Below are 22,778 nucleotides of genomic sequence, written 5' to 3'. Positions count from 1 at the left end.
GGACTCCACCAAAAAATTGTTAGAATCTATAAACAAATTCAGTAAAGTTACAGGATACAAAACCAACATACAAAAATCAGTAGTGCTGATATAAGCCAGAAGCAAACAATCTAAAAAAGAAATCAAGAATGCAATCACATTTACAACAGCTACGAAGAATATAGCATACGTAGGAATCAACTTAGCCAAAGAACTGAAAGATCAATACAAGAAAAACTATAAAACAATGATGAAAGAAAGTGAAGTGGACATTAAAAAATGGAAAGATACTCTATGCTCATGGACTGAAATAATTTATATTGTTAAAATGACAATACTACCCAAAGCCAATTTATAGATTAAATGCAATCAATCCCTATAAAAATTCCAATGACATTCTTTACAGAAATATTAAATCCTACAATTTATGTGGAACAACAGAAGACCCTGAATAGCCAAAGCAATCTGAGCAGAAAGAACAAAGCTGGAGGCATCACACTCCCTGACTTCAAAATTTACTACAGAACTACAGCACTGACATAAAAACAGACACACAGACCAATGGAACAGAACAAGAGAAGCCAGGTGTAAAATTCATGTATAGTCAATTCATCTTCAACCAAGGAGCTAAAGCATACAATAGGAAAAGAACAGTCTCTTTAATAAATGGTGCTGGGAAAACTGGGTAACTATATGCAGAAGAATGAAACATACCATACACAAAAAACAAAAACGGATTAAAGACTTACGTCTAGGCATCTAAGACCCAACACTATGAAACTCCTAGAAGAAAACGCTCCAGGACACTGGTCTGGGCAAAGTTTTTTTTGTTTAAGAACTTAAAAGCACAGGCAACCAAAGCAAAAATAGACAAATGGGATTACATCAAGCTAAAAAAAAAGCTTCTGCACAGCAAAGGAAACAATGAAGTAAAGAGACAATCCACAGAATGGGAGAAAATATTTGCAAACTACTCACCTACCAAAAGATTAACAACCAGGATATATAAGGAGCTCAAACAACAGCAAGCAAGCAAGCAAGCAAACACACACACACACACACACACACACACACAGCCCCACACACACCCACAAATAGTCCAATTAAAAAACAGGTGAAAGACCTGAATAAACATTTTTCAAAAGACATAAAAATGGCCAAAAGATATACGAAAAAATCCTCAACATCATAAATGATCAGAGAAATCAGACACCATCTTACCCCAGTTAAAATGGCTTATTTATTTTTTCAAATTGTTTTAATTTTTTGAGATGGAGCGCCCAGGCTGCAGTGCAGTGGCGCAATCTTGGCTCACTGCAACCTCCGCCTCCCGGGTTCATGCAATTCCCCTGCCTCAGCCTCCTGAGTAGCTGAGATTACAGGTGCATGCCACCATACCTGGCTTTTTGTATTTTTAGTACAGGCAGGGTTTCACTGTTAGCCAGGATGGTCTCAATCTCCTGACCTCATGATCTGCCTGCCTTGGCCTCCCAAAGTGCTGGTATTACAGGCGTGAGTCACCATGGCCAGCCTTAAAATGGCTTTTATTAAAAGGACAAGCAACAATGAATGCTGGCAAAGCTGTGGAGAAAGGGGAACATTTACACAGTGTGGTAGAAATGTAAGTTAGTACAGCCACTATGGAAAACAGTATGGAGCTTTCTCATAAAAATAAAAATAGAGCTACCACTTGATCCAGCAATTCCACTACTGGGTATATATCCAAAAGAAACAATCAACGTATCAAAAAGACATCTGCACTCCCATATTTATTGCAGCACTATTCACAACAGCCAAAATATAAATCAACCTCAGTGTCCATCAAGAGGCGAATTTTTAAAATGTAGTATATACAATGGAATATTATTCAGCCATAAAAATGAATGAAATTCTGCCATTTTCATTTCCTTTATTTATTTTTTTTTTTGAGATGGTGCCTTGCTCTGTGTCCCAGTCTGTTGTGCAATGGTGCAATTTTGGCTCACTACAATCTGTGCCTCCTGGGTTCAAGCAATTTTCCTGCCTTAGCCTCTCAAGTAGCTGAGACTACAGGTACGCACCACCATGCCCGGCTCATTTTTTTGTGTATTTAGTAGAGACAGGGTTTCACCATGTAAGGTGATCTCAAATGATCCACCTGCCTTGACTTCCCAAAGTGCTAGGATTACAGGCACGGGCCACTGTGCCAGGCCAATCCTGCCATTTTCAGCAACACTGATGGAACTGTAGATCATTATGTTAAGTAAAATAAGCCAGGCACAGAAAGACAAATATCACATGCTCTCATATGTGGAAGCTAAAAAAAAAGTGGATTTCATAAAAACAGAGAGTAGATTTGGTGGTTAACAGAGGCTGGAAAGCGTAGGAGAAGGAAGGAATAAAGAGGAGTTGATTAATGTGTATAAATATATGGTTTGAGAGAAGAAGTTAAGACCTAGTGTTAGATCAGTAGGTTGACTGTAGTTTACAATCTATGACATATTTCAAAATGACGAGAAGAATTTCAGTGGTTCTAGCACAAAGAAAGAGAAATATTTAAGGTGATGGATATTCCAACTACACTGACTTAATCTTTACAAATTATATGAATGTATTATCACATGTATCCTAAAATTATGTACATTATGCATCAATAATAAATGTATACCTGTTTTACTCACTTTTCTCATGTCTATACATTGTTTCATTTCTTTGCATTATCAAAATTGTGGTAAAATATACTTACCATAAAATTTCTTTTATGATCTTTGCCATGGTGTCTAGCCTCCCTTGTGTACTCATAATTTGTGTTCCTGAAATGGCTTGATTATTTTTCTCTATTTTTTTTTTGTTCTGCTGGTTCCTGTTTCACATCCTACTGTTGTCTGGCTGCCTCTTCCTTGAGTTCTTTCTCCATAACTTCTATGCTTCATTATTTTTATTTTCTAATACAACTTTATTGAGATAGAATTCATACAGCATAGAATTCACCCACACAAAGTATACAATTGCTTTTAGTATATCCACAAAGTTGTACAACCTTTACCATCATCAATTTTACAGTCTATTTTCACTAACCTCAAAGAAACCTTCTACCCCTTAGCGTCACCCCTCACTGGTTCCTAGACCTAGGCAACCACCAATTTACTTTGTCTCTACGTATTTGCCTATTCCAGACCATTTTCTATAAACAGAGTCGTACAGTATGTGGTTGTCCATGATTGGCTTCTTTCACTTAGCCTGTTTTTGAGGTTCATCCACCATGTTAAAGCATATATCAGTATTTCATGCCTTTTTTGCCAAATAATATTCCACTTTATAGATATACTACATTTTATTTATCCATCAACTGATAGACGTTTGGGTTGTTTCTACATTTTGGCTATTGTGAATAATGCTGCTATGAGCGTTCATGTAAAAGTTTTTATGTGAACTTGTTTTCATTTCTGTTGGGTATATACCTTAGAGTAGAACTGCTTGCTTATCCAGTAAATCTGTGTCTGCTCGTCTGAGAAACTGCCAGCCTGATTTCAAAGTGGCTGCACCATTTTATATCCTCAACAGCAGTATACAGAAGGTTCCAATTTTTCCACAGCATTGCCAATACTTGTTATTATCTGTCTTTTTGATTATAGCTATCTTAATGGGTATAATGTGGCATTTATGTTTAAGTGTGTTAAAATCTTAGGTCACATTTTTCATCTACTTCAAAAGGTCAACAAGCTTTTTCATAAAGGGTCAGAAAATAAATACTTTAGGATTATGAAGCACATGGTCTCTGTCACAACTACTCATCTCTGCCAGTAGAGCATAAAAACAGCCATAGAAAATGCATAAATAGGAAAGACTGTATCCCAGTATAACTTTATTTACAAAAATAGGCAAGATCACAAGCAGTTGCTTGACCACTTGTGATTTATTTTCTGGCAATATTGTTTTAAAAAATATCACCTGTTGGCTGGGCACGGTGGCTCACGTTTATAATCCCAGCACTCTGGGAGGCCAAGGAAGGTAGATCACGAAGTCAGGAGTTCAAGCCTGGCCAATATGGTGAAGTCCCATCTCTATTAAAAATACAAAAATTAGCCGGGCATGGTGGTGCATGTCTGTAGTCCCAGCTACTCAGGAGGCTAGGCAGAAGAATCGCTTGAATCTGGGAGGCGGAGGTTGCAGTGAGCTAAGATTGCGTCACTGCACTCCAGCCTGGTGACAGAGCGAGACTCCGTCTCAAAAGCAAAAAAATCATGTTTAGAAAATTGTGTTTTTTCTTTCTCTGTTCCTTTAACTTTTTATCATATAACTGTTCAGTTAACTACTGCTTATTAACAGACCATCCTAAAGTTCAGTGGCTTACAACCACAATCATTTATTATCACTCACATCTCTACAGTGCTGAATGAATTCAGCTTAACTGATGGGGTGGTCCTCATTCTCATATCTTTCATCTTCCTTCAGCCAATGAGCTGGCAGAGACATGTTTTTCTCATGGAAATGGCACAGATACAAAGAGAACAAATAAAAATACCCAACACCTTTTAGGGCCTAGGCTTGAAGCTGACATGGTGTCACTTTCTAGCAAGTCACACAGCCAAACACAAAGTCAAGGAAATATCTCTGTCCCTTTAATGGAAAGAACTGCATAGGATCTTGGCATGAATATAATAAGTAGTAAAGCACTAGGGTCAATAATACAATTGATAGTGGTGATGGATGCACAACCTTGGGAATATATTAGAAACCAATGAACTGTACATTTTTAAATGGTAGGTTTTATGGCAAGTGAATTATATATTTAATAAAAATAATATAAAAGAACAAAAAACCAACATAAAAAATATAATCTACCAGAGAGTCATTGTATAGATGTTATACTTACTATTTTTGTTACACGTGTCTGAATGAGAAGAATTATCCTGGATTGTTATCAGAAGATTCAGGATGTAGGGAGGGGCAGGGCAGTTGTCATGTTTCTTTAGGGTTCACTCTGTTCCTAAATCACAGGATTGCTGTTTTATAATATGGTGCCTTGTTCTTGTTCCTTGTCTAATCTCCAAACGTAATCTGGTTCAGGAGGGCCTTTATTGCCAGCTCTGCTTGCCTCTTAGAGACACAATCCTTGCTTTCCAAGGTTATACACTCATTTCTAGGAGCACTTTATTGGCACTAAGATCTCTGCTTCTTCCAAACTCCACCCCAGTATTTTCTAGTTCTACTCTTTCTGCTTCCTTAATGGTATCATATGGCTCTTCAGTCTTAGCCAGGTATAATAGACTTCTCTCTTTGGACAGGGCTCTCTGATTCTGGATATGAATAAGTTGCTGGAGATACCCGAAATATACTTCCTCTCCACAACTTTGTCTTCGTCACAGAACTGTTGGAACTTCCCATTGGGGATTCCGAATAGCATTTTCATATAATTTGAAGTTAAGAAGGTTTCCTTTTCCCCTGAATTTGTTAAAATGTAGTTTGAGAGCTAGCCCCTCGTTCCCTGCCCCTATTCTTCTTCTCAGAAGTAAGATTAAGAATCAGTCTGTTCTTTTTGGAACTATACATTCAGAATGCTGGAGTTTTATTTTTTGTTTGTTTCTGTTTTATTGATCAGGGCACTGGACAGGCCCTTTAAACCTAGAAATTCACATCCTTCGGTTCTGGGACACAGTTTACTTCCACTGTGTTAGATGAAGAACTCTTCTTGGTTGGTCCTCTAATTTCCTTATCATTTCACTCTTATTTTCTAATTCTTGTTGCTCTTCTGGTTTTTTTTTTTTTTTTTTTTTTTNTTTTTTTTTTTTTTTTTGGGCGGGGTGGGGGGGAGAATTCTTCAGATTTATTATCTAAATCTTGTATTAAATTTTTAAGAAATGTCTTCTGTCACAGCAATTTTTTGAATACTTTCTTTTAAAAGCAGAACCTCTTTCATCGTTCACAGATGTAATTATCTTCTCTTTAAAGAATACTAGTTTTATTTGTTGAAGTTTCTTCTGTTCCCTGAAGTAAATCTATTTATACTCAGCTCCTTTCATTTCCTACTTATTTCCTATTTGGTCTCTTTTTCATTAGACCTTCATCCTATGGTAGGTGACCCTTGGCTGTACGTTTATGTTCAATTGTGAGGCATTTAAAAGCTGACTAGGGCCAGGCACAGTGGTTCATGCCTGTAATCCCAGTACTTTGGGAGGCCAAGGCGGGAGGATTGCTTAAGCCCAGGAGTTCAAGACCAGCCTGGCAATATAGTGAGACACCCCCAACTCTATGAAAAATAAAAATATTAGCCAGATGTGCTATATTTACATACATATTATTTTATATATACAGGCTATGCCTGCAGTCCCAGCTACTCAGGAGGCTGAGGTGGGTGGATGGCTTGAGCCCAGGAGTTCCAGACTATAGTGAGTTACGTGCACTATAGTGAGTTAATGGCGCTACTGCACTTCAATCTGGGTGACAGAGTGAGGCCCTGTCTCAAAACATAAAATAAAAGCTGACTAGAAGCTGTGGTATATGAACAATGCTTCCTGACCAGCAGCTTTACTCTCCAGGTGATCTGATGGCTCCAGATGTTTAACCAGATAAATTCCCATAGTTCATATCTGTTAAATACTTTGCCATGGCTGGTAAGTTTCCCCAGCCAAGAATCCTTTAATATTTTGTTGTGGCTACGTAAGCCTGACAGTTTGGAAACCAAGCAAAAAAAGACAACTGCTCTAGGTTCAGCATGTTGACCTGACTTTCACTTAATCTTCATTTTCATTTAGGTGCTTCACTCCCACCTCAGCCATCTGGAGCCTGCCTAGTTAATGTCTCCTGGGTAAAAACCTTCAGTCTTCCGTCAAGGTAGAAAGGGTAGTTGTCTGGGTGTATGGGAGTGGAGAAGGGGTTCTAGGGTATTAAAATGATAAAGACCATCAACCTATCCTTCTATTCCTATTCCATCCTGTAATTCCTGACTTCAGAAGTACTGTACTTGATACCCTCAATTCCTAACACTTTTCCAGATTCTGTGCAAAGAATCTGTTTGCTCCTTGTTGGGTTATCTCTCTTCAGTTTTCAGCATTTTCTAATTCATGAAATCATTTAGTAGTTGCCCATCTCCTTTCTAGTTTCCCAAATACTGATTTCAGCTGTCTCTTCCTCTCGCCTCCTCCAGATCTTTGTGGATTTATATTCCTATTCTTTTACTATAATCTTAGACTCCCAAAAAGTATATACAATTGAACACATTAGACTAAAAGTGTCTACTTAACCTGTCTTAATTCCTACAATTAAAAAATGATGCAGCTACCACATACAATGGTAGCTAGTATTGCCATACATTTTAATTTGTGTAATCATGAAGACCTCATTTTACTAATGTACCCACCACAGCCCTAATTACATACCAAATCAATATATATTAAACAATTAGCTGTTAGTGTATATGTATGCACTCAATACTTATTTACTAAAATGCATAAAAAGTACAATCTAAAGATCTTCAATGATATTCTCTCAAAGCATCCTGTCCTTTTCTTGCATGATTTATAATTACATATGTGTACTTACTCCATTAAATGTCTTTTTATTTAATAAACCAAGCAATATCATGGCATGAACCACATCTGTTTTGTTTATCCTGATTACTCAGCATCCAGTCCAATTCCTGTCCCATGGCGAATGTTTAGTAAATATGAATTTGTTAAGTGAAGTAAAAATAAATAATACTTGGCTATTTAATCTGTTCCAAAATTCAGAAAAAGAAATAAAACTTCCCAATTTTATTTTTACAAAGAAATCAGATGCGAATACCAAAACTAGACAAAGAAAACACATTAAAAACCAACAACTAGGACAGGCGCAGTGGCTCACGTCTGTAATCCCAGCCCTTTGGGAGGCCGAGGTGAGAGGATCACTTGAAGTCGGGAGTTCAAGACCAGCCTGATCAACATGGAGAAACGCTGTCTCTACTAAAAATACAAAATTAGTCAGGCACGGTGGCACATGCCTGCAATCCCAGCTACTTGAGAGGCTGAGGCAGAAGAATCGCTTGAACCTGGGAGGCAGAGGTTGCAATGAGTCTCGATCGCACCATTGCACTCCAGCCTGGGCAACGAGAGGGAAACTCCGTCTTAACAAAACAAAACAAAAACTATAGACCGATCTCTTATGAATATTGATATGAAAATCCTAAATATATGCATTGGCAAAGTAAATCTATTAGGACATTAAAATAGTAACAGATCAATTAGGGCTCATTTTAAGATGCAAAAATGGCTCAACAAATAGTAAATCCATAAATTTAACTATATTAATAGGTCAAAGTAAAAAACCACAAACAGACAGCTGGGGTCTGGGATGTGATTGGAGAGCCACATGTCAGACTATCAAAAGGAAGTTACTATATAACTCCCACCAGATGCCTTGTAACTTGCAAATTTTTGCTGCTGCACAGTATTTCTCCGTTTATGCATGTTATTTACCATACTTAATCCAAAACCAAATTAAGATGTCCCCAAAGAAAACTATTTAGTAACAATGAAAAATGTCCTACCATAAATTATTCAGTGGAAAGAAAAGCAAGTTCCAAAATTAGTATATGTGTAATACACCATGTCTTAAAGAACATACATCGCAATTTAAACTATGGTCATCTTCTGCACATTTATCAATATCTTGGTGTTTTTTCTTGTTCATCTGATTGTCGTCCAACCACGAGATTAGTAGTTTCATGAATACAGGGGATTTGTCCTTTTCAATGTTGTACTGCCAGTACACAGTAAGATTTCAACAAATATTTACTTAACAAATTCATCAATTAGTTTTCCAGATCACTTCCATTTCTCTAATTAAAGCCCCTAGTGGCCTCTCACTGCCCTCAGAACACAAAACACACACTCCTGGTCGTGGACAAGTAAAAGTTGGTCCCTGATGATTTCCTATACCTCATCTTGCTCTACTTTCTCCTGATTTACTACTGTTACCTAAATGGATCTTTCTTTTTACAGCTTTTTCCTCTTTTAAGGCCTTTGTGCATGCTATTATTTCTGACCAGAATTCTTGTTTTTCCCCATTACTCCCGTGGTTAAGCTTCTTTTTCTTCTTTTAGTGACATCTATTTCACTTATCCACTCAGATATAACCTCTGATCACCCCATTCAAAATAGGTGTTTTCTTAAAGCACCAGAACATGGAATTATCACAAATTTACTTTTGGTAGGGTTCGGAGAGGTCTGTTTTCCCCACCAGAATGTAAGGTTTATAGAGGCAGACACTGTTTGTCTGGTTCACCAAACTCTCTAGTGTCCAACAGAGCTCCTAGCACAATAGGTAATCACATATTCTACGGAGTTATCTTTGGGTAGGACAAGTACCAGTACTTTTTGCTTTATTTTATACAGCTTTACATATTATCTGAAATTTTAAATAAACATAATCTGGGAGAAATAAAGCTATTTTCACTTGGAAAAAAGATCTCCTAAGTAGCAGCTAATTATAGTTGTAGTTTTGTGGAGGTTTTCTCTCCAAAATGAGGCTGCCTAAGTTGATCTTGAACTCCTGTAGTTTTTTTTTTTTTTTTTAATGAAGCAAATGTAGAGAAAACAAATAGCATTTCCCATAAGTCAAAACAGATACCCAGAAAACAAAGTGACCCTATTAAAATCCAGAAAATATAATGTGAGAAACGTATGATTTTCATAGAAATTTAAACATTCATTAAAATTTTTTTTGCCACGTACAAAAGTTTAAACCAATATAATCACACACAAAGGGAGAAAAAACTAAGGTAACAACCTGCAACTACTTGAAGTGCAAAGTCCATTTGCAATCACTGTTCTACATTTCAAAAAGATGACCTTAACTATGGTAGGTTTACACAGGCACACACAGAACTAACACCTCTCTGGTAGTTCTGCAAGGACTTCACCGTACTACCACACACAATCCACTCACAATCAGGAGTGAAGTAAGCCTTCGGGTGCCATATAAAAATGTCTGCCATCACCTGGTCTCTACTGTGGGCCTCACTGACCCTGCCAAAGCTTCTCACCCCACACCCTCACCTGAAGGTAAAACGATACTAGACAGAATCGGCCCATTTTCCCGGGTCTCCTTCGCACTCAGTGCTGTATTATGAGCCACCTCCGTAGGTGAGCCAGCCCCAAGCAGAGTAGGGCTCAGAACTCCCCACTACAGCATGGAGGAGACCTGGGCCCCTCCCCGACTCACCTCATGATGTATGGGGGAGGGGACTGTGTCTCTGCTCAGCCGGCGGCCCCTCCGGCCCCCTCTGACCCCCTCCCGCCAGCCAAGGCCAGTGCGCCAAGGCGGGGGAACTCGGTGCAGGGCATGCGGAGCGTGTAGGGCGCGGGGACTGCAGGGCCTTTTGAAAGTCAACAAGGATGACGACGGCTCCGCGAGCGGAGCCCGGGGACATGGCCCTCACTCAGTGCCCACGGACCCCACAGAACGAGGGGATTCCCTCAAACCCCATTGAGCCCACACAGCCAACAGGGCTGGAAGATCCCCACACACTCCGTAGACCCAATGGGGCTTGTAAGGCGTGGGCACTCCACACACCAGGGAACCCTACAAAACCCGCAGTACCCGGGGAAGCCCCGCAGACGTGGGTGGGCTCAGTCGTCAGAACCGAACACAGGACAGCAAGCCAACTGCCCCCGAGTACTTGGACGTCGCACAGCAACCCGGCTAGGAGGACGGTTTTAGTGTTATTTCACAAAGAATACTCCGAGCTCCAATTTCCCTAAGTGTCCTGCTCGCAAGCCTGGAGTAAGAAAATCTATCAATCTCAGGTCTAATCTAAAATCCACGTTCTTTTCACTACAGTGATCTCAAGCTATTATAACTCTTCGTGTCATCGTCATGTATGCAGCCTCATTGGTCACAGTCTGATGCGGCTTTACTTTTTAGTTTATTATGTAGATAATAAAATATGTATTTATACATTTAACAAAACTAAAATTCATACTGAATATGGCTTTATTTATTTATTAATTTTTTGGAGACAGTACAGTGGCACAATGTTGGCTAATGCAACCTCTGTCTCCTGGATTCAAGCGATTCCCCTGCCTCAGCCTCCTGAGTAGCTGGGATTACAGGCGTGAGCCACCATGCCGGCCCTGAAGATAATTTTTTAATACTTCACATATCTTCAGGAGAGCTGATACCAAAGCCTGGGGTAGGGATGAGGTCCTTTCCCAATAAGCCATGCAGACCTAACAAAATTCACCAAAAACGAAATTAAATGGAGGAGCAGGGGGAAAATGAAGTATTTGGCCTAAGGATATCTTTACTCATTATGTTTTAACTAAGCAATCTAAGATACCCACATGCATTTCCCAAAAGAAAACCTAATTAGTAGATCTTATTATTACCATTATTGTGTTGTATAGTATATAGGATAATTTGAACTCATAAAGCAAGTTATTTAAATTCATAATGAATTATGTAGATAAACAATGAGCTATTTAAAATAGAAAATTCACTAGGGTATTTAGTATATCCAGTAGGAGAGAAATTGCCTTTTTTAAAAACTTTTTTTTGAGATTACACCTCTTGAGTAAAGTGAATTACATCTATTTACTATGACTTTTTCATTTATGGCTTGCTTATTTTTGGATTTAATATTCAATTTCTGAAGACTGTTTTAACATTCTCAAAATCCAGTCTACCATAAAAAGTATTTTTGGTTATCAGGCTGATGCTTACAAACTAACACCCCAATTTTCTTCCTGCTACACTATGTAAAAACAACAACAACAAATAATTGTCTCACTCTGTCGCCCAGGCTGGAGTGCAGTGGCTCGATCTCCACTCACTGAAATCTCTGCCTCCCAGGTTCAAGTGATTCCCCTGTCTCAGCCTCCCTAGTAGCTGGGACTACAGGCATGCACCACCATGCCCGGCTAATTTTTTGTATTTTAGTAGAGACCAGGTTTCACCATGTTGGCCAGGATAGTCTCTATCTCCTGACTTCGTGATTTGCCCGCTTCAGCCTCCCAAAGTGCTGAGATTACAGGCGTGAGCCACTGCACCTGGCGTCAAGATCATATAACTTTCATTAGAATGATTTCACAGTTTATCGGATGACTTTTTAAGATATCTCTATACAGCAATGACCATTGTTCTGGTTCCTCATTGACTGGGTTTATGAGTTTGTGCTTTGGCACTAAACTTTCTTTGGCCTGTATAAAATGGTTGTATCATATTCATTACTATACTTAATGTAAGGATACTGTTAAGTAGTTTTGTCCCTCTTAAAAGAAAACCCTGATAATAAATTTCTCTCGGAAACAATTATATTTCAAGACCCACCTTTGGGTACTCTTGATTATTATATATGACAAAAGAGAAAGTGATATCTGATTTATGCTAGAACAAAGATAATTTTGTATTTCCACCACCTCTACATATAGCCCATGCAAAATGTCCTGGACACAGATAAGCAGGGGATATTCCCAGGGTGAAGTAGGTGCCTCAACTGGACAAACCCCAGGCACTGGAGTCTTGAATATTCTTTCTCCTAATGAGGGAGCAGCTGTACATGAAAGGTTCTCAACAGGGTCTATTTCACTATGCCAAGGAAGGTAGTAAATCTTTATACAAAATAGTAGCAAGGGATTTACTTCTCTAATTAAATGTAATTAAAATCTTACTGGGAGAAAACAGAAGTACACGTCAGATATTTTTCTTATGATTAAAAACAGTAATTTTAAAAAGCCAATTTAAAAAGCCAACTCAGTCAATCAATAAAAGCAAAAGCTGGTTAAAGAGTAATAATAAAGTAGATAATCTTTTAGCAAACACAAAAAGGAAAAAACTAAATATTGAAAACAAAGATAATATAACCACAAATACAAGGAAGGTATTTCTAAAATTATAAATCACCATGTATAATTTATATCAATAAATCTGAAAACTATAAAAATATAATTTACTAACATTGGTCTCAATAGAAAAAACATTTAAATAAACCAATAACAATGAAGAAAATGAAAAGAGTAGTCAAAAACTCTACCCCCTCTTCCAAAGACTAGTACCAGAGACTCACTGTTTTACTTTCAACTTATCAAAAATCTGTTGGGGAAGCTATGGGAAACAAAGTGTAAAGAGTGAAAGACCAGAAGATAATATTTACTATGTAGATAACAAAAAAAATTATACATTAAAACATAAATGGAATATTTAATAAATTATGAATAGACAATAAACACATTTATAAACACCTCCAATTTACAGATTTAAGAAGACAATCCCAAGCAAGATAAATACATGTTAAGAGCAAAACAGCAAAAAGCTAAGGACCAACACAACAACAAAAGAACCCCAAAAGCAGTCAGAGCAAAAGGAACTGACAGACCAATAGGTGACTTTTCAATAGCAATAATGAATGACAAAAGATGGAGGAATAAGAGCTTCAGCATGCGAAAAGAAAACAATCGCCAACTTTTGTATTCAGCAAAAACATCATTCAAGAATGGCTGTGAAATAAAGACATTTTCAGGTGAACAAAAACTGACTGTTTATCATCAACAGATCGTCAATAAAAGCCATTCCAGGCCAGGCACAATGGCTCAAGCCTGTAATCCCAGCACTTTGGAAGGCCAAGGTGGGCAGATCACGAGGTCAGGAGATGGCGCCACCCTGGCTAACACGGTGAAGCCTCATCTCTACTAAAAAAGGCAAAAAATTAGCCGGGTGTAGTGGCACGCGCCTGTAATCCCAGCTACTTGGGAGGCTGAGGCAGGAGAATCACCTGAACTTGGGAGGCAGAGATTGCAGTGAGCCCTGATCATGCCACTGCCCTCCAGCCTGGATGACAAAACAAGACTCTGTCTCAAAAAAAGCCATTCCACCAAAGGTTGTATTTTTTCTTTTTTCTTTTTTTTAAAAGAGACAGGGTCTCACTATGTTGCCCAGGCTGGAGTGCAGCGGCATGATCACGGCTCACTGCAATCTCGACTTCTTGTGCTCAAGTGATTCTCCCGCCTCAGCCTCCCAAGTAGCTGGTGCCACAGGTGTGTACTACCACACTCAGCTAATTTTTTTTTTCAAAGATGGGGTTTCACTTTGTTGCCCAGGCTGGTCTCAAACCTGGCTCAAGCAGTCCTCCCAGTTCGACCTCCCAAAATGCTAGGATCACATGAGCCTAGGATCACCATGCGCAAACAATTTTCTGAAATTATATGATGAAATGTGTCATGTGAAAGAGCTGCATAATTCAGTGAACCATTATTTTCCAAATGACCCATGTGTAGGTAAAAGAGCCCTTGAAAGTGCAAGATAGGCCAATGGATTTTAATGTTAGAGCATGAGAAGTTCATTCATATTGTTTCAAATTCTACACTGCAGCTAACATTCAAGAAACTGTTAGGGGCTGAATGCTATAGTCCCAGTGCTTTGGGAGGCCGAGGCAGGGGAACTGTTAAAGGCCAGGAGTTCAAGACTAGATTGGGCAACATAGTAAGACTTTGTCTCTACAAAAAACAATTAAAAATTAGCGAGGCCTGGTGGTGTGTGCCTGTAGTTCTAGCCACTCAGGAGGCTGAGGCAGGACTGCTTGAGCCCAGGAGTTGGAGGCTGTAGTGAGCTATGATAGTACCACTACACTCTAGCCTGGGCAGCAGAGCAAGACACTGTCCTAAAAAACCAAAAAGAAACAAAAACACAAAACTGATAGGTTTCGATGCATATCAAAAAGAACATAATCATCTGAAAAGATTATTAAAATATTCCTCTTTTTCAACTCAGCTGAATGAGACTGGATTTTCTTCTGTACTTCAACCAAACCAATACGTGGCAAGTCAGGCGTGCTGGCTCACGCCAGTAACCCCAGCACTCTGGAAGGCCGAGGTGGGAGGATCACGAGGTCAGGAGATTGAGACCATCCTGGACAACACAGTGAAACCCCATCACTACTAAAAATACAAAATTAGCCGGGCGTGGTGGCACATGCCTGTAATCCCAGCTACTTGGGAGGCTGAGGCAGGACAATCACTTGAACCTGGGAGGCAGAAGTTTCAGTGAGCAGAGATCGTGCCATTGCACTACAGCCTGGGCAAGGAGAGTGAAACAATGCCTAAAAAAACAAAAACAAAAAACAAAGAAACACATGGCAACACAATGAATACAAAAGCAGGTAAGACTCTAGTCATTAAAGGAAACATTCAGCATATTTGCAAAACTGTACAAAAAATCCCACTCTTGTCACTAACTTTGGGGGAATAAAATATGTTAAGATGTAATGGGTTATTTTTAAAGATATCAATAAATATACATATATTTCAGATTGGTCAGTTTTAATATCTAATATGGTAATTATCAATTGATATAATCCAATAAAAGATCTTTGGGATCTTCAAGTTTTTTTTTGGTTTTTTTTTTTTTTGGGACGGGGTCTGACTCTGTTACCCAGGCTGCAGTAGAATGGCGCGACCTTGGCTCACTGCAAGCTCTGCCTCCCAGGTTCAAGTGATTCTCTTGTCCCAGCCTCTGGAGTAGCTGGGACTACTGGCACCTGCCACCATGCCCGGCTAATTTTTGTATTTTTAGTAGAGACAGGTTTGCCTCGGCCTCCCAAAGTGCTAGGATTACAGGTGTGAGCCACCGTGCCTGGCCACCTCAATGGTTCTTAAAAGCATAAAGGAGTCCTGGGAATCAAGTTTCTAAACTGCTAAACCATAAGGCACGTGCTTTAACATGAATGAATCTCAGAAACCCAATGTTTAATAAAAGTAATTCATGGAATACAGAATACGACTTTATTTAAATAAAGTTCAAGAACAGGTAAGAGTAAACAATGTTAGTTAAGATTACCTATACAGGTGATAAAACTGTTTAAAAAAGCAAGGGAATAATACAAAATTAATAATGGCCATGGTAATGGGGACAGGGAACACTTTCCTCCTGGGGTAGAAACACACAGAAGTTTCTAAACTAATCTTCTAAAGCTTTTTAATTAAGTTTTTATTATTTTTATTGTGATATATGCCATTAGTATGTACAGACAAGTATATTTACTACACAGATACGTTTTGTCAGTACATATTAATGACATATTTCACAATAAAAATTTTTAAAGAAGAAAACGGGAGATGTACCTATTCTCCTAGGAGGAAAAACTCAAAAGAATGTCTCTTCTGAAATTATAAATTCAACACCATCAATCAATATCCCGAAAAGATTTTCTATAGGACTTAAAAAGATAGTTCTAATTTCTTCCAGAAGAAAAAATGCAAATGAAAAACCCAAAGCTCTTTTTCAAAAGAAAATACCAACATATATTATAAAACTGTAATTAAAGTACTATGGTAATAGTAACATGGGTCAAAGAAAAGAGAGCTCAGACCCAGTAAAAATATCAGCCAGTGATATGACCTGGCTAAAAATATTTAACTTTTGTATTCACCAAGGAAGATAAAAATTAAAACAGAATGTTACTTTCAATTACTAAGGTGACTAAGATAATTTTAAAACACTATTATCATCCAGTGCTGGCTAGCATGGGAGATAAAAACACATCTTGGAGAGAGTGAACATAGAAAGGTACAATCATTTCGGGGCAATTTAGCAACATTATTATCCAGCACTCTCGTAAGGACTCAATTCTGCAGAAATACTATCATGAGCACCTGAAGCACTGTTTATAAAAGCAAGAGATAATCACTGCAGTATGGTTAGTTATAGGGATACCTCGAAAATAACTTGAATGTCTACCGATAGAAGAATGAGAGTCACTTGATAAACACATGCCATTATCAATCTATTTTTACTAGATATTATACTATATTTAACAAACACGTCTCAGTCAAGTTTGTAGGTACGTTACCGATTTTAACCTATTTAAGCAACTATGTTTAGACTACAGGGATGCTTATAGCTCCCTTTCAAGAAAATTAGTTACATTTGGGCAAATGTCCTGCATACACACAAAATTTCAAATATACCGTCTTTGTATTCCTTAAAATAACTGTGGACCTTTCGTCACCCTTTTTCTGTCCTGGCTTAGTGATTTATTGATGAACAGTACCGGAGATACTGCATACAGCTAGTCATTCCAATAAGGCAGTTTTTCAACAGAAGGGTATTCTTGCACCCTTAGGAGACACTGCTTTGTTATAAACCTCCAAGGTAGGATTACCGCCAGGCTCTTCCTATATTAAATGTCACAAGCTCATTCCTCTTCCCTTTTAGTGTTCTACTCGGGAACACTGTCGACTCTCAGATCGCGAATGCTATTCCAACAATACCATATACTTGTATACCACATATTTAAGTTTTGGATACATTTTCATAAACTTTACTATTCTAACTTAACCTTACAGGGAGATTAAGGAAGAGAAAGCGTGGTTTGTTTACATTTACAGATTTCAAATAGACAAGAGGCGATTAAGAGAAACTTGAGAATTTGCAAAGCAATCTTGCTCAAAATGTCACTCATCAACCCAGTCCTCCCACGAAACGCTGCTTGGCGCCGCCTTCAGACAAACTTCTGGGTTGCTCGGACCAAGCAACCCCAACGCTCAAGCCCGGCTTGGTTTTGCTGCTAAGTGACCCCCGCTTCGGAGAGACCTGCTTTGCCCTAAAAAGAAAAGGTGGCGCATTGCCATCAAGTCTCCAAGAAGGCTGTTACCGGCTTATTTATTCACTATACTTTTATACGCTCAAAGAAACTTCTGCAGCAGGCTCCACAGAACCCGCAGGAAATGCCTTCCCAGCCGGCGCAAGCCCGAGGACGGAAACTTCAGCCAAGACCTTATCATCATATCCCCGAGGACGAAGCTGTCACGACAGGCGACGCAAACGAAACGCCTCAAAAAGGGGCCAGACGACACGGTTCGGGTCTCCCAGCCCGCGGCACCGAGCGCGGCCGCAGGTGGTAGCGCAGGACAGAAGGTCGAGTCATCTAGCAGGCGCCGACCCCTCCCACCCCTCACCCCGAGCGCGGCAAAAGGCGGGGAGAACGCGCCCGCCCCTCGCAGCCCAGCCCCGGCAGCTGCCCGAGCGCTCGGCCTCGGGGACCCGCCGTCTTCCTCGCAGGGTTCCCAGGCGTCCAACCCGGGGTGACTTACCCGTCCGTGGCGCGGCCGCCGCCCCCGAGGACCTGAGATCCCGGCTCAGCCTCCTTCCCATGCTTCTCCAGGCCGTCCTCTGCGTCCTCCCCGGCCCTCGCGACAACCGGCGCACGTGGGCAGCACCAGGCGCCGGCTCCGCGCTCCCGCGGGGAGACCCCTCAGGGGCACGCCGTCCTTCCGGCCCCGGGGTCCTCGCTGCTGGCGCTGACAGGGACGCCGCGCCCGCCCGCGCTCCGTCTCCCGTCAGGGTCACAGGCGAGAGGCAGCCCCGGGACGCCCGGCCGCCTGAGAGAACATGTCGACTTTCTCGGTGACCGGCGCTAGCAACCGGAAGCAAAACCTCACGGCCAAAGGAAAAGAAGAGGTGCGAGGGGGGGAGGGGGGCAAAAAAAAGAAAGTGAAAACTGAAGTGAGGCGTCCCCCTCAGACAGGGGAACCAATCGCTGGGGAGAAGCCCAGGCGCAGGCGCGGGCCGAGGTCGGCGTCCACGCGGCGCTCTCGTCTCCCTTCTGCGCAGGCGTAAGGCCTCAGCTCACTCCTGATTGGACGGCCAATCCCGGCGCGCTCGTCTTTTCTCGCGAAGCCGACCCTAACCGGATGCGGAAATTGCCTTTGGGAAGAGGCGGGAGAGGCCCCGTCGGCGGAGCTGGAGTGCTGTGGCAGTCGCCCACGTGGCCGCCTTCGGGCGCTTTCGCCCTTTTCTGCGTTTCCCGCCGCAGCTACTGCTACAAGAAGAGTTTCTTTGTCTTGGCCAAATGCGACATTTTCGAAATCTTGCCCTTGTTTTAATGCATATAGCAGGTGTGGCTGTTAACCCCTAGGAAAGCACCTCTATAAATATTTATAACACGTGCACAGAGAGCTAAGGTAACCATAAATAAAGTGGCCATCTGTAAGTTCAGCTTTATCCTTGCCCATGATACATACTCATGCACACATCTCTTAACTATAGGAACACCTTATGAGAGAGATGCCTCATTAGGCAATTTGGTCTTTGAGCAAACATCATAGAAACCTAGAAGCATAACCTACTACACACCTACGCTTATAAGGCATAGCCCATTGCTGCTGGCTACAAACCCGTGCTGTATGTTATTGTATTTAATGCTGTAGACAATTATAACACAATGGTAAGTATTTGTACAAGCATATCTAGACATAGAAAAGGTACAGTAAGACCAGGTGCAGTGGTTCACGCCTGTAATCCCAGCATTTTGGGACGCCAAAGCAGGCGGATTGTCTGAGGTCCGGAGTTTGAAACCAGCCTAGCCTGCATGGCGAAACCCATCTCTACCAAAAATACAAAAATTATCTGGGTGTGGTGGCAGGTGCCTGCAATACCAGCTGCTACAGAAGCTGAGGCGGGAGAATCTCTCTTTTTTTTTTTGAGACGGAGCCTTGCTTCCTACCCAGGCTGGAGTGCAATGGCGCGATCTCGGCTCACCGCAACCTCCGCCTCCTGGGTTCAGGCAATTCTCCTGCCTCAGCCTCCTGAGTAGCTGGGATTACAGGCACGCGCCACCATGCCCAGCTAATTTTTTTGTATTTTTAGTAGAGACGGGGTTTCACCATGTTGACCAGGATGGTCTCGATCTCTTGACCTCGTGATCCACCCACCTCGGCCTCCCAAAGTGCTGGGATTACAGGCTTGAGCCACCATGCCCGGCCGAGGCGGGAGAATCTCTTGAACCCCAGAGGCAGAGGTTTCAGTGAGCTAAGATTGCACCATTGCATTCAGCTTGAGCAACATAGTAAGAGTCCATCTCAAAAAGTACAGTAAAAATACAGTATAAAAGATAAATAATGGTATATCTGTATAAGGCATTCCCACGAATGGAGCTTACAGTACTGGAAGCTGCTCTGGGTGAGTCTGTGAGTGAGCGATGAGAATGTGAAGGTCTGGGACATTACTGTACACTCGTGTAGACTTTATAAACACTACACGTAAGGTACACTGAATTTATTTTTAAAAATTCTTTAATAATCTTGTAACTTTTTAACTTTTTTAAACTTAAATTTTAAGACTGTTTTGTAATAACACTCAGCTTAAAACAAACACATTGTACGGCTGTACACAGATATTTTCTTTATATCCTTAATCTGTAAGGTTTTTTTTTCTATTTTCAAAATTTTTAATTTACTTTTTAAACTTTTTTCATTAAAAACTAAGACAGAAACACACATTAGCCTAGGCCTATACTGGGTCAAGACCATCAATATCATTGTCTTCCACCTCCATTTTGTCCCATTAGAGGGTCTTCAGGGGCAGCTACATGTATGGAGCTGTCATTTTCTAAGATAACAATACCTTCTTCTGGATACTTCTTGAAGAACCTGCCTGAGGTTGATTTATAATTAACCTTTTTAAAAAAATAAATAGGAGTACACTCTACACTTGATCTTAGTCAAAAGGCGAGAAGCGATTAGGAGTACACTCTAAACGATAAAAGTATAGTGAATAAATAAGTCAGTAACATAGTCTATGATCATTATCAAGTATTATGTGCTGTACATAATTGTGTGTGCTATACTTTATTTTTTGGAGACGGAGTTTCACTCTGTCACACAGGCTGGAATGCAGTGCTGTGATCTCGGCTCACTGCAACCTCTGCCTCCCAGGTTCAAGTGATTCTCCTGCCTCAGCCTCCCGAGTAGCTGGGATTACAGGCACCTGCCACCATGCCCAGCTGATTTCTCTATTTTTCAGTAGAGACAGGGTTTTGTCATGCTGGCTAGGCTGGTCTCGAACTCCTGACCTCAGGGCATCTGCCTACCTCAGCCTCCCAAAGTACTGGGATTACAGGTGTGAGCCACCACAGCCGGCTGTGTGTGCTATATTTTTATACGACTGGCAGTACAGTAGGTTAGTTTACACCAGCATCATCACAAACACGTGAGCAATGCATTGCTGTATGAAATTAAGATGGCTACAATATCACTAGGCAATAGAACTTTTCAGCTCTATTATAATCATATAAGATCACTGTTGGATATGTGGTCTGTTGTTAACTGAAACAAGTGACACATGACTGTACCAATGAGAGAGATTAAGTGCTAATGAACATGCATCATGAGTCAGGCACTGTGCTGGTAATACCAAGTGATTTAGTCATTGTGTTTACTGTTTACTGTGACCAGGTGCCATAGTAGACTCTGATTTTACAATCATGAACAAGCTAGACAAGGACCCTGCCCATATTGGAATTTATTCCAGAGGTGAGTGACAAACACAGGTAAATCACCACAACAACAAACAATTTCAGATAGCAATACATGCTGTGAAAACTCACTGGAAATGCTAGTGGATGGGACTGGGGGCTGGAGGCCAAGGGCAGAAGCAACAGAACTACAAGATCTTACTGAAATGGGGACATTTGAGGTCAAACCCTAAAGATCCAAACCGATAGAACCAAAGCTTGGAATATGTGCAGGAAGAGCTTTCCAGACAGAAGGCAAAGCAAGTGCAAAGGACTTAAGAAGTGAAAATGAGACTATTTAAGAACTGAATAAGGCTGACTGTAGAAGTAGAGAATGTAATATAATGACTATTTTAATAGTGCACAAAACCAGAATGTACAACTCCATGATTTATCACAAGGCAAATATACATGAAACCAACACGCTGTCACAAAACAGAACATTGCCAGTACCCCACCCCGCTTCCCTAGCCTAACCACTATTCCAACTTCCATGGTAATCTCTTCTTTGCTTTTAAAAGTAAGTGTGCCACCTAAATACGCACCCTGAAGCTTTATCATTTAGTTTGCTTGTGGTTTGAACTGTATTTAAAGTGAATAATTTTGTGCCTGTTTGTGAGACTCACTATGTTTTTGGGTGTACTTGTTCTTCTGTTTTCATTGCTGTATATGAAGGTGTGAATGTAACATATTTGCTCTACTCATTGTATTATTGATGGACATTTGGGCTGTATCCAGTTCTTGGCTATTATAAATAATACTTTTGTGATCACTCTTACTGATATCTCTTGGTGTACAGGGGCACTCATTTCTGTTGGATGAAAAGCTGGGATTGGGATTTTGGAATGCTAGACATGATAATTTGGATTTTTGTGTCTGCAAATATTTATGCCCTTATTCCCCACTGTTGGCTAAGTTTACTTTTCCATTAATATTGGGCTTGGTCTAAGTGAGGTCTTTTGGCTGATAGAATACCAGCAGGCATGACACAGCAGGATTCTTAAGTGTGCCCCTGTCATTTGACTTGGCTCTTGTGCTCAGGTGATTCATATGTGGAGAACATATCTTGTGTAGCTGTTGTCTCTTCAGCCCGGGTCTCCAGAACAAACCTATGTGGAGCAGATGTGACACCAACCTACACCCCAACACACTTTGGATTAGCAGAACTTTAGACACCCTGAAGATCAATGAGTCTGAGAATTAATGCTGTTATCATAACCTAAGTGAGTTTGGGGTGATTTATTATGGGGCATTGTTGTGGCAATAACAAGGGCATATGTTCAACTTTAGCAGATAATTTCAAACTTTTCACAAGCTGGTTTTACTAAGTTATACAGTTCCACTAAGAGAATTTCTAGTTCATCTACATCCTTGCCAACCCTTTTTAATTTTAGCTACTCTGAAGGGTATGTCATGGTTTGAATTTGCATAGTCTTCAATGTTGTTCTTTTTCAAGTATGTTTTGGCTATTTTAAGTCTTTTTTTTTTTTTTTTTTTTTTTTTTTTTTTTTTTTTTTTTTTTTTTTTTTTTTTTTTTTTTTTTTTTTTTTTTTTT

At 40.3% G+C, this 22,778-nt stretch overlaps 1 protein-coding gene across 1 annotated transcript in view; it reads right to left on the bottom strand.

The window, feature by feature from the left end:
• LOC119468756 (protein TASOR-like) overlaps positions 1-18,184 on the bottom strand; it is a gene marked incomplete at its 5' end in the record, with an annotated part of 37,470 nt that extends 19,286 nt beyond the window's left edge. Inside the window, one exon of the mRNA XM_037732994.1 lies at positions 18,024-18,184. Within this exon, the coding sequence (XP_037588922.1) occupies positions 18,024-18,184 (161 nt within the window). The remainder of the gene's footprint in view (positions 1-18,023) is intronic.
• Between the last annotated feature and the right edge of the window lie 4,594 nt (positions 18,185-22,778).

This window comes from Cebus imitator, unplaced genomic scaffold, assembly GCF_001604975.1.
Source record: "Cebus imitator isolate Cc_AM_T3 unplaced genomic scaffold, Cebus_imitator-1.0 Scaffold487, whole genome shotgun sequence".
In the NCBI taxonomy this organism is placed as follows: domain Eukaryota; kingdom Metazoa; phylum Chordata; class Mammalia; order Primates; family Cebidae; genus Cebus; species Cebus imitator.
Note: the sequence above shows the minus strand (reverse complement) of the source record. Positions and strands in the feature narration are given on the sequence as shown.